At 38.3% G+C, this 15194-nt stretch overlaps 1 protein-coding gene across 1 annotated transcript in view; it reads left to right on the plus strand.

Moving 5' to 3' along the window:
- TCF7L1 (transcription factor 7 like 1) overlaps window positions 1-14789 on the plus strand; it is a 60342-nt gene extending 45553 nt beyond the window's left edge. Inside the window, exons 5-12 of the mRNA XM_088139086.1 lie at window positions 5056-5188; window positions 5467-5569; window positions 7855-7938; window positions 8950-9093; window positions 10248-10407; window positions 11408-11515; window positions 12709-12769; window positions 13473-14789. Of these exons, the coding sequence (XP_087995212.1) occupies window positions 5056-5188; window positions 5467-5569; window positions 7855-7938; window positions 8950-9093; window positions 10248-10407; window positions 11408-11515; window positions 12709-12769; window positions 13473-13906 (1227 nt within the window). The 3' untranslated portion in view covers window positions 13907-14789. The remainder of the gene's footprint in view (window positions 1-5055; window positions 5189-5466; window positions 5570-7854; window positions 7939-8949; window positions 9094-10247; window positions 10408-11407; window positions 11516-12708; window positions 12770-13472) is intronic.
- The last annotated feature ends 405 nt before the right edge of the window (window positions 14790-15194 follow it).

The raw sequence follows: 15194 nt of genomic DNA on the forward strand, positions 1-15194 counted from the left end.
ATAAAAAGGAAAGATGATGTTATTCCTTATAAATTTATCTAGCTCACATGATACTAGTTTGTTACGAAGAGCATTTTCATCAGTACCACAAGTGTTCTAAAAAAGTGTTCTTTGGTTTAGCAAAGAGAAACGCAAGAAAAAAATAACCATTGAAAACTGAGACAATTAATTTTCAAGGCATAATATCTTGCAGCTGTGTCTAAAATATCTGTGCCTCAGGCTTTGAATTTCTACTTAAGTTTTCATGAGTCCAGCATAAAAACATATCACTAGAAGAATCTTTTGTTTGTATGGCAAAATAAGGCAAACTGGTAATAATCTCAATTAACCGAAAAGGGATCTTTCAACTCCTCCCCGTGCCCCCATTACTTCAGATTGAACAGCCTTCATCTGCATTGTATCATGCAGCCCAAACCTTCCAGTGTATTCATGCTGAAAGAGATTTTTCAGAGCATTCACGATGACAGAAATTATACTGCTGTAGTTGATTTGGAAATAATCTATCATTTAAAAAGTAAAATGAAATATTTTTAGAGAGAACTTTTATTTATACAGTATATTACTATGGCAGAGGAAGGAGAATGACACTAAGAATTCTACCTGAAGTGAGAATCTTAGAAATTCTAAGAGGGATTGATTTGCTAAATATGGCTTTGTTAAAGATTTAATGTTGAGCTTTACATATATAATCTAGTGTGCATCTATGAAGCTACAGGTAGTCCTTGGCTTATGTCCATTTGTTCAGTGACTGTTCCAAGTTATGGCAGTGCTGAAAAATGTACATACAACCAGTCCTCGACGTTCCAGCCATCACAGCACCCTGCATGCACGTGATCACGACCCAAGTACTCTGATGCCCAGATTACGATGATAGTGTCACAGGGAGCAGTGCTTATGTGATTGCCATTTGCAAGCTTCCCTGCTGGCTTTCCACTAGCAAAGTGAATGGGGAAGCCAGCAGGGAAGGTCAGAAGTTGCTCTGGTAAGTTGCTCCTGCTTTATCTCCTGCCCTCAGCACCACCACCCCACTATGGCACCCCTGCCACTTCCTGCTTAACAACCTGCACATCTTGGGCTTATGACAGTAACTGGGACTGCCCAGGATTGCTGTTGCTAAGCAATGCAGTCCTGTGACATCACGCTTTATAATCGTATCATTTAGCGATGGCATCTGCAGTCCCAATTGCCGTTGTAACCCAAGGACTACCTGTATTAATGACTGTATCAGTACATTTTAAATGGCTTCTGCACTCACATGAGCAATGGCAATGAAGCCAGGGTAACTTCTGTACTGTACTCAAAATGGTTATTGAGGGCTTACAGAAGATAGAAAGATGGAACCATTTTGTTGTGTAAGTTTTTTAAAAAGCTCAAAGTGAGAGATGAGAAATTGAAAAGAGGATGCTGCAGCAAGATCAGTCATGGCATCACCTATGTGGACACGGGTGCTTATGTATATTGTGATCTTCTGTAGTCAGTAAGTTGACTTTTTTGTGTTATGTGAGTTTGAAATTCTGCTTTGGCTTTCCTGAAGTGAAATTAACCCACTAAGGAAATGCAAGTAAGTAAATGACTCAAACACATGAAATAGCAGTGTGCTTGAAATGTGGGTTTTGAACATTAATTTCAGCAGGTTTTATTCAAGGATCATTGCCCATTTACAGTAATTAATAATTCATATATAATTCTTTTGGAATTGTATATGGAGTTATATTAATTATATTCAAGGGAAGTTATCGGTAACTGGAAGGAAGAGCCAGAAACTAAGTCACAAAATAGCTTTGCATAATTAGTTGATCTTCTGAAGAAGAATGAGTATAGAAAAGAATGACTTCACCACATTACAGCTTGCTAAGTAGTGCATAGCATGAGTTCATGAGGCTGTCAGTGCATTCTTGTTTGATAGTCTGCTGCTTTAACTCTTACTGAATCTGAACTTATTGGGACATAGAAAAAAGAACATGTCTGTGATACAAAGGGAGGGTCTTTTTTCATTATCTTTCGCCCCACTTTGTTAACCATGAGTTTGTTTCCTAATTTGTCTTGTTAAGTAATTTTGATATTTTAGGTAAAGTATAATTACTCACTTCATTAAACTGCTGTTGCTGAATTCATGAATGAATTGCATACAAATCTTCCTAACCTATTGGAATCATTGAGCTTTCCAAAGTCAAATGAGAAAGCTACAAAAATAAAAATTAGGAATTCTGTACAGTCTTTTATTATAAGCTGGCAAACTGTACTCACTTTAAAACTGTAATATTTGAACTGTGAATTTTGCAGGCCAACTTCAATTCTGCATTAATCAATGTAATATAGTGGTGTAGAGAAGCCATCGCATACTTTAATTTTAAAAGTTTTTCTCCTGCCTCATCACACATCCTGAAGCGGAATATGAATTTTCTGTTTCTGTTCTTAAATAAAAGTGTATATATAATTGAGGAACGGAAAAACACTGTCCTTTTATGTTAATCACCAAGGATATTGATTCTCTGTACAATAGTACTACACTGTCTTTAGCCATTTACTTTCCTCTTCCCCACCCTCCATCTGATTGAGTTTCTGTAGTAAAAATTAGCATCAGTAGCTATGATCTTTTTTTATCTTCTGGAAAATAAGTTTCATTCAACTAAGCATACTTAGAATGTGTACGTTACTTTCAATAAATGAAAGACCCAGACATATGCATGCATGGCCATGGAGCTTTAAAAGGAAACTTTTGTGGCTTTTCTAAAATAGGGATGTTACCTACCCAATAGTTCCATTTGCACATCTGTATTGTATGTGGTTTCATTTAAGCTTTGTGCCATCTAGTAATTTTACATTTACATATAAGTACTGTATTATATATGCAGCTCAGCAGGTGGCTGCGCCTGGGCAAATCTTCTCTAGGCTTGGAAGCTAAGAAGGATCAGGCCTAGTTAGTAGTCATATGGGACTTCTCCAGAATGTACCAGGTGTGGATTTGATTGGGAAATTGAAAAATATTTAAGAAGGCAGTGGCTAACCACTTCTGTACTGCTGCCTAGAAAACTACATGGATCTGTTCATGAAATCGCCAGAAATCAGGGTCTACTTAAATGTGGTTTTCCTTCTGTTGCTATATTTGGTTTTAATTTCTTGGGAAATACAATTTTATGTTCATTATCAAAGTAATTTTGAATATTTTCTGTAATCAGAACTGAGTGACTTTCATTTGAGTTACTTTAGTTAAAGAACTTTCTGAAACATGTACAATAATTTTAAAAAGACAGTAAGCAGGGGTATCAGTAAAATTGGTATGAGGGGAAAAAAACTGCATCAAGCAGGCCTCCCAAAAGTGGGCTTGAGAGTAAGGGTGCTGCCATTAAATGGTTGCCACCTCCCTTGCCTCCAGAGCTACAGAGACCTAGAGAAAGGCCTCCAGTGTTGATCTTGATACTTGGGCCCACGATGTAAGGCAGGATGCTCTTTTAAAGTCCTAAATGGCTTGTGTCATAGCTATCTGAATTTGGCTAAAAAGAAAAATGGACTTGTTGCCAGCATGGTTTTAAGACAGATGAATTGTGTGCTGTTAAACAGAATGTACTAGCAGTAGAAAACAAAAAGCTTCAGCTTTTTTCCAGAAATGATCTGGTGGTCCTGAAATGAATGGACTAGGCCACAACTAGCTTGGGTTAAGAATAGTGAGTATGTTATGATCCTGAAAAACTTTAGCAGCTCTTAGAGGGCACAAGCAAAATGGTTAAAGAATTACAGTACCAGGTATAAGAAAGCTGTTTATACTTCTAAAGTAGGATTCTTCCCAATGTTGTATGTGGTTTATTGTGCTTCTCTTATGAAGTGATTTCAGGTTTTCATTTTGGATCCAGTTCCTAGATTGTGCAGGAATGAGAGAACATTCTCTAGAGCAGGGCTGGACAGCTTAAGAAAGGTACAAACAAGTCCAAGAGAATGCCGATGTGGTTTATGAGTGGAGTCAAGGAGATTGTAAAAAGCAAGAAAGCTCCTTTTAAAAATGGAAATCTTGTCAAAATGAAAACAGATATCAATACAAATAGTGGCAAAATAAATTTGTTAATAACACAAAGAAAATATTTTTGAGGACCATACTGCTGGAGTATTGAGTAAAAGAAATCATCAGTAGGAGGAACCCAGCAAAAGAGATGGGTGGGATCTTTAAATAATAAAAGAAGTAAAAGGTATACTAAAAGAGAGATGGCTAAATTGATTTTTGTGTCTTTTTTCACTGCAAAAGATGTGGGGTGCCCTGAACTTCTTTAACTTAGACCTGAATGAAATAGAAGTGGCAAGAGGTGAACTAGTAGGACCGATTGACAAATTAAAAATTAACACTGCTGATAATTCTTAAAAGAACTCGAATGATATGTAACTCAGTGCTAAAAATCTGAGCCCTGAAAAAGCATCATACCCTTTTTAAAAAGGGGAATAGACAAGTTACCCTAATGCTTGTTCCAGGTAAAGTTGTGGAAAACAATACTAAAGATAGAATTATTGATCATTTAGGAGAACGAATGTTGCTGGGAAAGCATCACTATAGTTTTTTGCAAACATCTTTATCAAAAAATGCCTTTGGCAATGTTACTTGTCAAAGGCTACTGAATAAACTTAGAAGTCATAGAGTAATGGGTTAATAACAGTTGGAGGTAAGTAGATAGCTCTTTCAATGAAGGGAAGTTAGTAGTTGTGTGAAGGGTCTCTTGTGCCTGGTGCCTTTAATTTGTTCATAAATTATCTGAATATAAGGATGAGTAGAATGATTAGAAGTAGAATGAGTAGAATATAAGGATGAGTAGAAGTTAGAATGATGAAAACTCAAGCATGTCACAAATCAATAGCCCTTTCCATAGTGGTAGTTTTGCTTCATGCATTAGATGATCATTTATTTTAAGCCTGTGCCGTGTGTGTGTGTGTGAGTGAAATAAAAAATATATAAAAATCAACTTCCCAAATTGTTTTTTTCTCTCTTCCCCCTTTTTTGAGGTAATAGGTGATTTAAAAATACAAGAAAATGTTGCATTTAATTACAAATACATTTTTGCTTTTCTCTTGTAGTCAAACAAAGTTCCTGTAGTTCAGCATCCACATCACATGCACCCACTGACACCACTCATCACCTACAGTAATGACCACTTTCCACCAGGTTCACCGCCTTCCCACCTCTCCCCAGAGATTGACCCCAAGACAGGTGAGTTTTTGAAAATCACAACCTGTTCCAAAGCCAATCAAAGTTTTTGAGTTCATTCCCAGAAGAAAAGCGCAATTAATTGGATATATAAATGGAGGGGGAAAAGAGTCAAAATGAAAATGTAAGTTTATCAACAGATATTTTGTGAAATTCTGGAAAGAAAAGGTTATTTACGCCTTTCTAACTAAAGGGTAGGTAGGGATTCCAGTTAGGAATTGAAAAGTATGTTAATGAGAGACTATATCTCTTAACATCTATTACTGTTTCTTCATCATCAGGAATTCCACGACCACCTCACCCTTCAGAACTCTCTCCTTATTATCCGTTGTCTTCTGGTGCCATTGGACAAATTCCTCATCCCTTGGGATGGCTCGTACCACAGTAGGAATTGCCACTCTAAATATCCTTTCTTGCTTTGTTTTTCTCCTACAGTGGGAGTTGTTCTTCGGTCAGTACAAAGTTCTTGACCTCAACATGTGTTACTTCTGAAATAAATCAGTTTCATGAAGCCACAGGTGCTGTAATCTTTTGATTAACCAAACTTCACCAGCTCAAGAGACTTTTTCTCTATAGTTTCCTACTTTGTTAGGATAAGTTTTAACACACATTACGTCACATTTATATTCCATCTGTGTGACATCCTTTATTTATGAAGCTCAAACTCTCCTTTTATCTTCAAAACAAGCCGCTGAAATGTGTTAGGTGAGTCCCAAGCTCACTAGCATGCTGTATGGCTTAGGCCTGCAAGTACAAAGGAGTCAAGAAATGTACATTTGAGTTTAAAGTGATGTTCAGAGTGATAAATATGACTCTGCATAGTTGGGATTTCTACAGTTACATTGTTATAATTACAGTCGGCATTCATGTTAACTTGAGCAGTAATATAATACAAATATATTTTAATAAATAAGGAATAGTTAAAGAAAAATAAAGACATTACTATAATGTAAAGATTTAATCAGTATAAATAATACAGTATTCCATTGTATTCATATCACAAGGAAGCTTGGGAAGAATTTAAAAAGTTCCAGTCAGTGCAGATATTACTGGAAATTCAAATCAACATAACAAGAACATGTGTCAGAGGACAATTAATTAATGGGTTTTCAATTAATAAATGGATTTCCCCCCAAAGAATCATCCAATATTAATATCCCTTATTTAGATGCTCTTTATTCGGGGAGAAATGCAACATTGTTCCAGTCATGTTATGCATTTAATATTATACTCTTCACCTTATGTTCTCAGGCTGTAAATGTCCTGAAGAAACCTTTCCCAGCCTGGCGTCCTCTAGATATGTTGAGCTACAGCTTTCAGAATTCAGTGCCATTGATCATGATGGCTGAGAGTTCTGAGAGCTATAGTCTTGATAGACCTGGAGAGAACTAGGCTGCACGGAAAACAAATATTTTGCAAACAAATTATCAGAAGCAGAATGTTATTCTTTTTATCTCATGAAAAATGATGAAATGACAGTTCATTTCAGTAAACATTCTTCAGATCTGGTTTCTGCTTCAGGTTTTAACACATGTTTAAGTGTTGAGGTTTTGTTGCACATAGGAGTGCCTTGATTCAGGTCTCTGTTGTATTCATGCTTTTTCTTGCACATCTGTAGTAGTAGTAATAATAATAATAATTAATTAAACTGGTATGCTGCCCACTCTCAATGACTGGGTGGCTCACAACAATCCAAAAAAGAAATTACAACAAAATCAATAAAGATAAAAGATAAAAATGGCAAGCATGATGAAATGGAGGGTCTCGCTCTCCTTCGCTAAAGGGCTATGTGAAGACCCAGGTTTTCAGAGTTCTTCTAAACAACAGCCAAGTGGGGGCCATCCAGATCTTGGGGGGGAACCTCATTTGAAAGGGCAGTCATTGCTGCAGTAAAGGCACACTTCTGTGGACCCAATAGATGACATTGTTTAATCAAAGGAACCCTGCAGGATTGAATCAGCCAGGCAGATGTTATGAGAGACAAGCGGCCACTCAAGTAATTGGGTCCTATGCACGTAGGGCTTTATAGATAACAATCAGCATCTTGAATCACACCCGGAAGTGAACTAGCAACCGGTGCAGCTCACAAAGCAGAGGTGGTGCACTGGCATACAGACATGCCCATCACTGGATCACTTGAAGTTTTGGGTGGTTTTCAAGGGCATCTATGATGCACTGAATGGAGAGCTAAACTTTTATGCGCTGGATGTCCCATGTTTAGAAAGCCTTGAGTGGAATGATGGTTTTAACACTACGTTATTGAACTATGCATGATCTCTACAGATCGAGTCCATATCTTGTGTTTTTTGTTTCTAAGATAATGTCAGTTAATCTGGGATTTTGCCAAGGGAAGATAGTTATGAGGGAAGTTGGTCAAGGAATGGGAATCTGGGTTTGATGATGAAGAGGCTCTGCAGCATGGACTAATAGTAACAGATGCTTGCAAATATTACTTTAAAAAAAATCTCTGATTCTCAGGAGGTAAATGTACTTTATAATAAATTCCATGTGTGTTCAGTGGACTCATGGAGGAATAAAGGCTGGATAGTGCTGATTGTTGTTTAATTTCTAAGAACCTACCAGCAGTTAAATGATAAGTTTTGTAATTTGGGATAAGAAATGTATTTTTGGCAATCATAATGAGGAGAACTTGTCTTTGTCCATTTTAGGCAAGGACAACCAGTGTATTCCATTCCTCCAGGTGGGTTTAGACATCCATATCCTGCCTTGGCTATGAATGCCTCAATGTCCAGGTGCGTTCAAGCGGGAATCTTAGGCCTAATACTCTCTGAAGCAAAACTCTATCTGGGCATCCCATGTCAAACTAGGGTCAAAAACTCACATGCCCATCTATTCTCTCATAAGGGAAATTTTACATTCTTTATGTCTAAGAAAAATTCCTGGAACCCCTGATCAAGAGAGGAAGCTCTGCTGATAGAAAATTGGCTTGGGGGTAGGGGGGCTTTAGTCTCTGATGGGACCCGCATCAAATTCTCAAAGAACCATTAAGATTCCATAGAACGCAGTTGGAAAAACACTGTTCTAAGCCTTTATTAGGAAGGGCATTTATACTGTCTTCTACATTTGTAGTTTATAAATCATCAGTATTCTGCAGTGCTGCAGCTGTTAGACTATGCTGTTGCCATTTTTCACCTTCATGATTCTTTATTTCTGAACAGTTGAGAGTCAGTACAGTTAAGGTGCTAGACTTAGTTCATATCCCCATTTGACTACATAGCTAATTTGGTGACCTAGATGTGCCAGTTTCAGCCCAATCTACCTCACAAGGTTATTCTTGCAGGGATGAAATAAGGGAATGATAATACCCCCATATATGACTTGATTCAGGAAAAGGGCAATGAGTCAATAATTTGCCGTTTTGGACCTCATCTTGGGGAAGTTGACTTCTGAGAAAAGTCCAAAAAGCAGAATGAATAGAAATTTCTAATAAGGAGTAAAAATAGTTATCCATTCAATTTAAGCATTGTTTTAGAATTGCTGGGCTATACAGAACAAAACCAAAATCCATCTTCCCCCGAGTAGTTATCTCTGCCTTAGTAGTTAATGCAATAAATTGGTTGTTCATAAGTTGGCCTTCGGTTATTGCCATTGACCTTGGGTTATATTGTTCTTTGGGGGCTCTGGCAAGATGCCAAAGGAATAGGAAAAGAAAGTGGAAGGGAGTATGTGGAAATAATAAATAGATGGTACATAGTGATGAAAATAGAAGCATTTGTTTTCAGCAAACTATCTTTGTGCTTCAGCTTGATGTCAAGCAGGTTTTCCCCTCATATGGTTCCTCCTCCTGCTCATGGAATTCATCCCTCAGGAATCCCACACCCCACCATCGTGTCGCCTATTGTTAAACAAGAGCCGGCACCGTCCAACCTGAGTCCTGAAGGAAGCTCGTAAGTAATAGGTTAGCTGCCTGCTGCCTGAATGCCTTGGCTTGTGGAATGTGTAATAGGGAAACGGTTGCTATAAATTTATTATTTCTTAATGTGTTTTGCAACATGCTTGAATGCATGAATGTTCTCACAAACTTATTACAGTGCAACCTGATTGTGCCATGTGCTGTGCACTATAAAACTGGCCCGACTAATTTAATGGATATTTCTGGGATACACTGTTTTTCTTTTTATTCTTTCCAACCCAGTATAAAGATGGAAAGAAATTATGCAAAGAGGCTTGGGGCTCTGGGTAGTCATCAGCACAATAACTCCCTGAAAACTGAACACAACAGAACCAGATTTGGTGAGATGGGAGAGAAACTTGAAAAAGAACGATCAAGTTCAAAAAGGGCCAGATGAGCCTCCAGCTGTGTGGGAAAAAAAATTCTCCAGTACATCTCTGCAGAAAAGGCAGTTGGGCAGTGGCTTGGATAGTTGCTGATGCCTCTGATTATAAGCTCCCTGATCTTCCCTCTCTGTTACATGACTCTGCAAACAGAGCTATTATTAGGGAGTTTGAAAGAAATCCAGAAGTTGTGTTCTGCATGCTTTTCCTAACTTGTTTAAACAAATGAAAAAAACTCTTCTGTTTCTTGAACCAGACACCAATTTGGAATCCTCGACTCCTTTTAAATTAGGTAAAATACCAACAGGGCTTTTGTTAACATGTGACATGGTTGGAATAAATTGGATAGAGCAGATAACTACATATTCATTGCATGTCCCACATGTGTGCGTGTCACCTCTGCTCCACTCCAGCTTATGAACTGTTATCATACGAGAACAGCTATCATGTACTGTATCTTACTCCTCTTCCATCAGCTGCTAAAGTCATAGAATATTGCACATTATAAAAATTTCTAAGTGTCATAGCTGTGAAGTTTTTTTTTTATAGGCGCAGCATTTTCAGCAGTATTCTTCTGTACCTTTGACTCAGCATGGTGTGAAATGAAACTTCATTAAGCAGCTAACCAGCTTCTAATAGTGACTGTCTGTTAGAAATAATAATCCTTCACTGAGCATCTTGCTTTCTGTTCCTTGTAAGTTGTTGATGGAAAAAGATTGCATAGATATGTGGAATGTAACTGTAATGAAAAATGTGGCTATTCCAGAAAAACACCTGTTATTGTCAAGAAGGAAGAGGAGAAGAAGCCCCATATAAAAAAGCCGTTGAATGCATTCATGTTGTACATGAAGGAGATGCGAGCCAAGGTTGTGGCAGAGTGTACGTTGAAGGAGAGCGCTGCTATCAACCAGATCCTAGGAAGAAGGGTATAAGCAGACTCTTCGATTCTTTGCTCCATTTGTGTCATGTGCTGCTGACACTACTACATTCAAGATGTACTTGTATGACTAATGCGCAGCATTGTTTTTGTGCTGTTTAGCAATGCCATTCTAAGAACTTTTAAAGTCCATCTTCTGACAAGATACAATAGGTTTGTCAGTTGTCTGGGATTATAAATTTACATTCAGGCCTTAAGATCAAGAGTACCTTGTTTGTTGAGTAGGCTGAGGGTGGAGAAAAAAACCAAGAATCGGTGAATTGTAAGGAGTCCAAATAAAGTGGCTAAGGAAAGAATATAGAGAATGTAGTGGGCTGAGAAAGAGGATCTGAAGAACTTAGAGGTACAGGAAAAATAAAGGAAGATGGCAGAAACTTGAGCACAAGGCAGTTCTGAAGAAGCATCAAGCTCCAGAGCCAGAATACTGTGGTGGGGTAGGAATGCCTGAAAGCAAGAGATAAGGTGGCAAAGTGGTATAGAAAAGAGCTGGATCATGAGAAAGAAAATGGATAATAGAGACCACGTAGCATAGGACTGAACATCTTTTTCTAAAGGATCTAGAAGCATGACAGTTTCTATCTCTTTTTGCAGGAAAGATGTGGATGGGCTAACAAGGTTTGGGAGTCTGAATACAGGTGGTTCTTGTATATGTACAGGCTGCGTAATTCTGCCTGACGTTGCCTGTTGCTGCTGTGTTGTGATTTCCCATTCCCCAAAGATTGGGAGGGGTTGATGAGGAACGAAGAAATAAAAGAGCAAAAGAAATTTAAACTTCCTTAATGTTGATTTGAACTAAGCAGTTAAAGCTTTGTTTTCAGCTTTAAGTTGCTACAAATATATGTGTCTCAAATATTTTCTCAGTATGATGTTGAAAGGGGCATGACAAAATCAAAAGTTGAGTTCTTTTGCATACAGAGTACCATAATTTTCAATCGCCATTTGAAGCTTTATTAGATTTTCAGATTACAATATATTTTTCTATGCTTCAGTGGCATTCATTGTCCCGTGAAGAGCAAGCCAAATACTATGAGCTAGCGCGGAAGGAACGACAGCTTCATTCTCAGCTCTACCCCACTTGGTCTGCACGAGATAACTATGTAAGTCATAATTGCAGATATGTATACTTCAACAGGGGTACTTCTGGTAGTCATCATCATCATCATCATCATCCAAATTTGATTCTTGGAACCTGAACTTTGTATCTACAGATGCCCAATCCACTGTACTGTACACAAATATTTTTCATTTAGTTTTGGATCTTCAGAATTATCTTCAAGGTTGAGTTGTAAGCAGGCAGGAGTATGTGGAAGAAAGAAAACACTGGGAGGGGAGGGGGGAAGGGAAGTTAGTTAGTTAGTTGTTAGTTAGTTAGTTAGTTAGTTAGTTAGTTAAGGGCTGGGAATAGCTAGCCAACTGCAGCAGGGAATAATAGAGTCAATTAGCTACACTTGACTTCTGAATATTCAGTGAATGTTTGCCTATAAATTTCTAAAATGACTTAAAAGGGATTGAGGAACAATCCAGTAGGAAATGACTGAAATTAATCATGAGGTTATAGTGTTCAAAACTCAGTTTTTCACAACAAGATATCCTAACAGTCTCTTATTTGGGCAAACTAAGAGATTTAAAACAATGAAGAATCAGTTAACATCTTCTGAGACAATATTTTTGCTTGCTCTCTCAACATTTGCCTTTATTGGTTGCCTACTGGAAATTTCTCATTGTCTCAATTTCTCATTGTCAAAGTCAGTAAGGGATAAAATTCTCATGATGGAATGGCCAAATAATACATAGCAGAACATCTCATTGTTAAGCCCCGTTTTCTGTGCTTTTGCTTTCTTTTCCCTAAATAAAACTTATGGCCAGAGTTACCATGTCTGTTTTTTGTTTCTTGACGCTTCATACACATTTGAGATTTTTTTTGATCTTGAGAATTTAATATAATTTACAGAAAACGTATTTCTTTTCAGTGAATAATTTTAAACAATTAGTTGATTTTAAATGAGTTTAGGAAAGCAAATGTTTCTATTTTTATAAACAAGCCTTTCTGCAAAATGTATTTAATTAGATGACCACCTTTTTATTATAGCAGTCTTCACTATGAGTTACAGATGACAAAAAACATGCTGTCTACTGCACAGTGAATTGTTCAACTAAAATTGTTTTGCATGGCATTTATCTCCTTAACTATCTCGTAGTGGATTTTTCTGATCAAGTCTACAGTGTAAATCTTACATTGCAGCTTACTTTTCTTTCTAATGCTGACTTTTTGTAAATCTGTCCCTTTCAGGGTAAGAAAAAGAAAAGAAAAAGAGAGAAACAAACTCAGCAACATATCCAGGAAACAGGAAGTAAGTATCACTGCCACTCTATCAATCTGGTTTTAATCCGTCAGTCTGGTCCTGAATGAGTGTAACAGCATTAACCACCACCACCACCACCACTACCACCCCAAAAAAAGAAAGGGGGTAGAGCAAAATTGCTATTATTTATCCATGTTACAGTTTCTCATATTTGGGTGAAGTGTAAATGTTTTAAGAAAGCTAGCTTCCTGATCTGTGTAGGAATATCAAAATGCCATCAAGCATTGTAAGAGAAACTGAGATGTTGAGGGGATAGATTGGGGAAAAAAGAATAAAACTCCAGGTTACTGATTCCTGAAGGCAAAATTCAAAGAGAATGTAAGCTGACTCTGGAGAATCATCACTATGAGAATAATATTTCTGGTACTGTGGAAAGACAGCTTTGATGTGGCCTTGACTACAATGTTGACTGGGAATGGCTGCTCTCAAAACAGGAAATACATTTTTTAATCAAGGGAACAAACTGCTTTTAATAATTTCAGTCCTATCTCTATTTGGCTGAAGAAGGGTCATCTGCCATTGACATCATGGTGGTAGATTTGGAACTGCATAGTTTATGGCTCAGTCTTTAACCACTGTTTTTTAGCCTAACCTACCGTTATGGAGTTAAAATGGATTGGGATAATTTCAGGTATAGCGAAAAGCAGGAGAGAATGAATAAATACATGTATACCCTCTTTGTTATTAACAGATCCGATGGTTTCGAAGAGCAAAAAGCCCTGTGTGTCATACCTGTCAGCTGACAAATCCTGCGATAGCCCTGCATCCTCTCATGGCAGCATGCTAGATTCTCCAGCCACCCCCTCCACAGCCTTGGCGTCACCCGCAGCTCCCGCTGCCACCCATTCTGAGCAAGCACAGCCCCTCTCCCTGACCACCAAGCCCGAAGCCAGAGCCCAGCTGTCTCTGCACTCGGCGTCTTTTCTGCCAAGCAAGGCTGCTTCCTCTTCCTCCGGCTTGACTAGCCAGTCGCCTCTCCTGTCCAGAGCTCTGCCCTTCACCTCCATGCCTCCCACGGCTCTTCTGACTACGCCTCCGGCTTTCGCAGCCATTCCATCTCCTCAGGCTGCCCTGGCTATGTTGCAGGCCCAGCCGCTTTCCTTGGTAACCAAGCCAGCTGAATGAGGAAGGTTCCCCATCATCCTGCCTCCCTGCTAAAAGCCCCAGTTGAGATTACGAAGCAGACAAAGCCATTTATTGGTCAATATTTGACCCTTTCTGAACTCTTCCGTAAGGTGACTCTTGAGGAAGAAAGTGCTCTACTCTCAGAGTTGTTTTCAGTAGTCTGTCTGAAGACCATTTTTAATTTTTTTTTTAAAAAAACCCCACCGCCACAACAAAAAATACTTTTTAAGAAAACCCTGAAAAGAATGAAAACAAAGAACACAAGCCAAGTCCTGTGTTTCTGTCAGTGCCGCTTGGGCCTATAGACTTGTACAGATGGATAATCTCTCAATGGTGTTTGCATGTTTTGTTATATTGCTAACTTTTGCTATTCCCCGTTCCCTTGGCCAGACAGTGTTTTATTTTATATGATTTCTCCTCTCATCCTGCTGTTCCATTCTTTTTCTAAGAGACTTCCAATATTTACCAGAAGATACAGTACCACAGAAATATAGTACCTCACTGTCATATTCAGAACTGCCAAGCCTCGGGGAGGCCAAATACGTTTCTTGTAATCTGGAGTGACTGTCCGGGAAAATGGTAGGACAATCCATCCTATTTCCTTACAGAATTATTTTCTGTAGCAGGCAGTAGGGGAATAGGCTTTGGGAAATTCCCTGTTATTTTAACAAAGGAAAATAAATCTGCATCTTAACTTCTTGTCTGCGAGTGTTCAATGAGGAGCCAATGGAATTTACATTTAAGTATTTCCATCTTGCACTCTGGCCCTCCTTTTCCCTTTTTGAGTGTGCATGAAGAGGAAAAGTGTTTGCAACTGATGCCTTTATATTAACATTATCTGTCCTGTTGGTTCTATCCACTTTAATTTTGGTCCCGTTAATTCCCAGAACTGGGCCATACATGATTCCCTCCCTAATGAACATTATGAAGTATATATAAAGAAATAATTTGTACACCTTGTTTGGATGAACCTGTCTGAAGACTCTCTGTTTGGATCTTGAGAGACAGAATATCAGAAAGGGGGGGAGGGTGCAAAAGAGTGCATTATGCTCTAGGGAACTGAAAAAGACCCCAGTCATGTTCTCCACAACACTTGTTCCAGCAATATGACTCTCCACACTTAAGACAATTAGTGTAGGGGAGAGAGGATTAAGATGCAGAAAGTCAGTAATTCACTGGCACATAAGTTGGTCGGGCCAAACACAAAGTGAGCAGAATGAGGAACATGATTATGGAACTAGAGCTATTTTGTTTATAGCTCACATAATCTTCAGCAAGGTCAAAGTGC

This window comes from Python bivittatus, unplaced genomic scaffold (assembly GCF_059951505.1).
Source record: "Python bivittatus isolate LINGU-HERP-01145 unplaced genomic scaffold, Pbiv_v1 ctg000320_np1212, whole genome shotgun sequence".
Lineage (NCBI taxonomy): Eukaryota > Metazoa > Chordata > Lepidosauria > Squamata > Pythonidae > Python > Python bivittatus.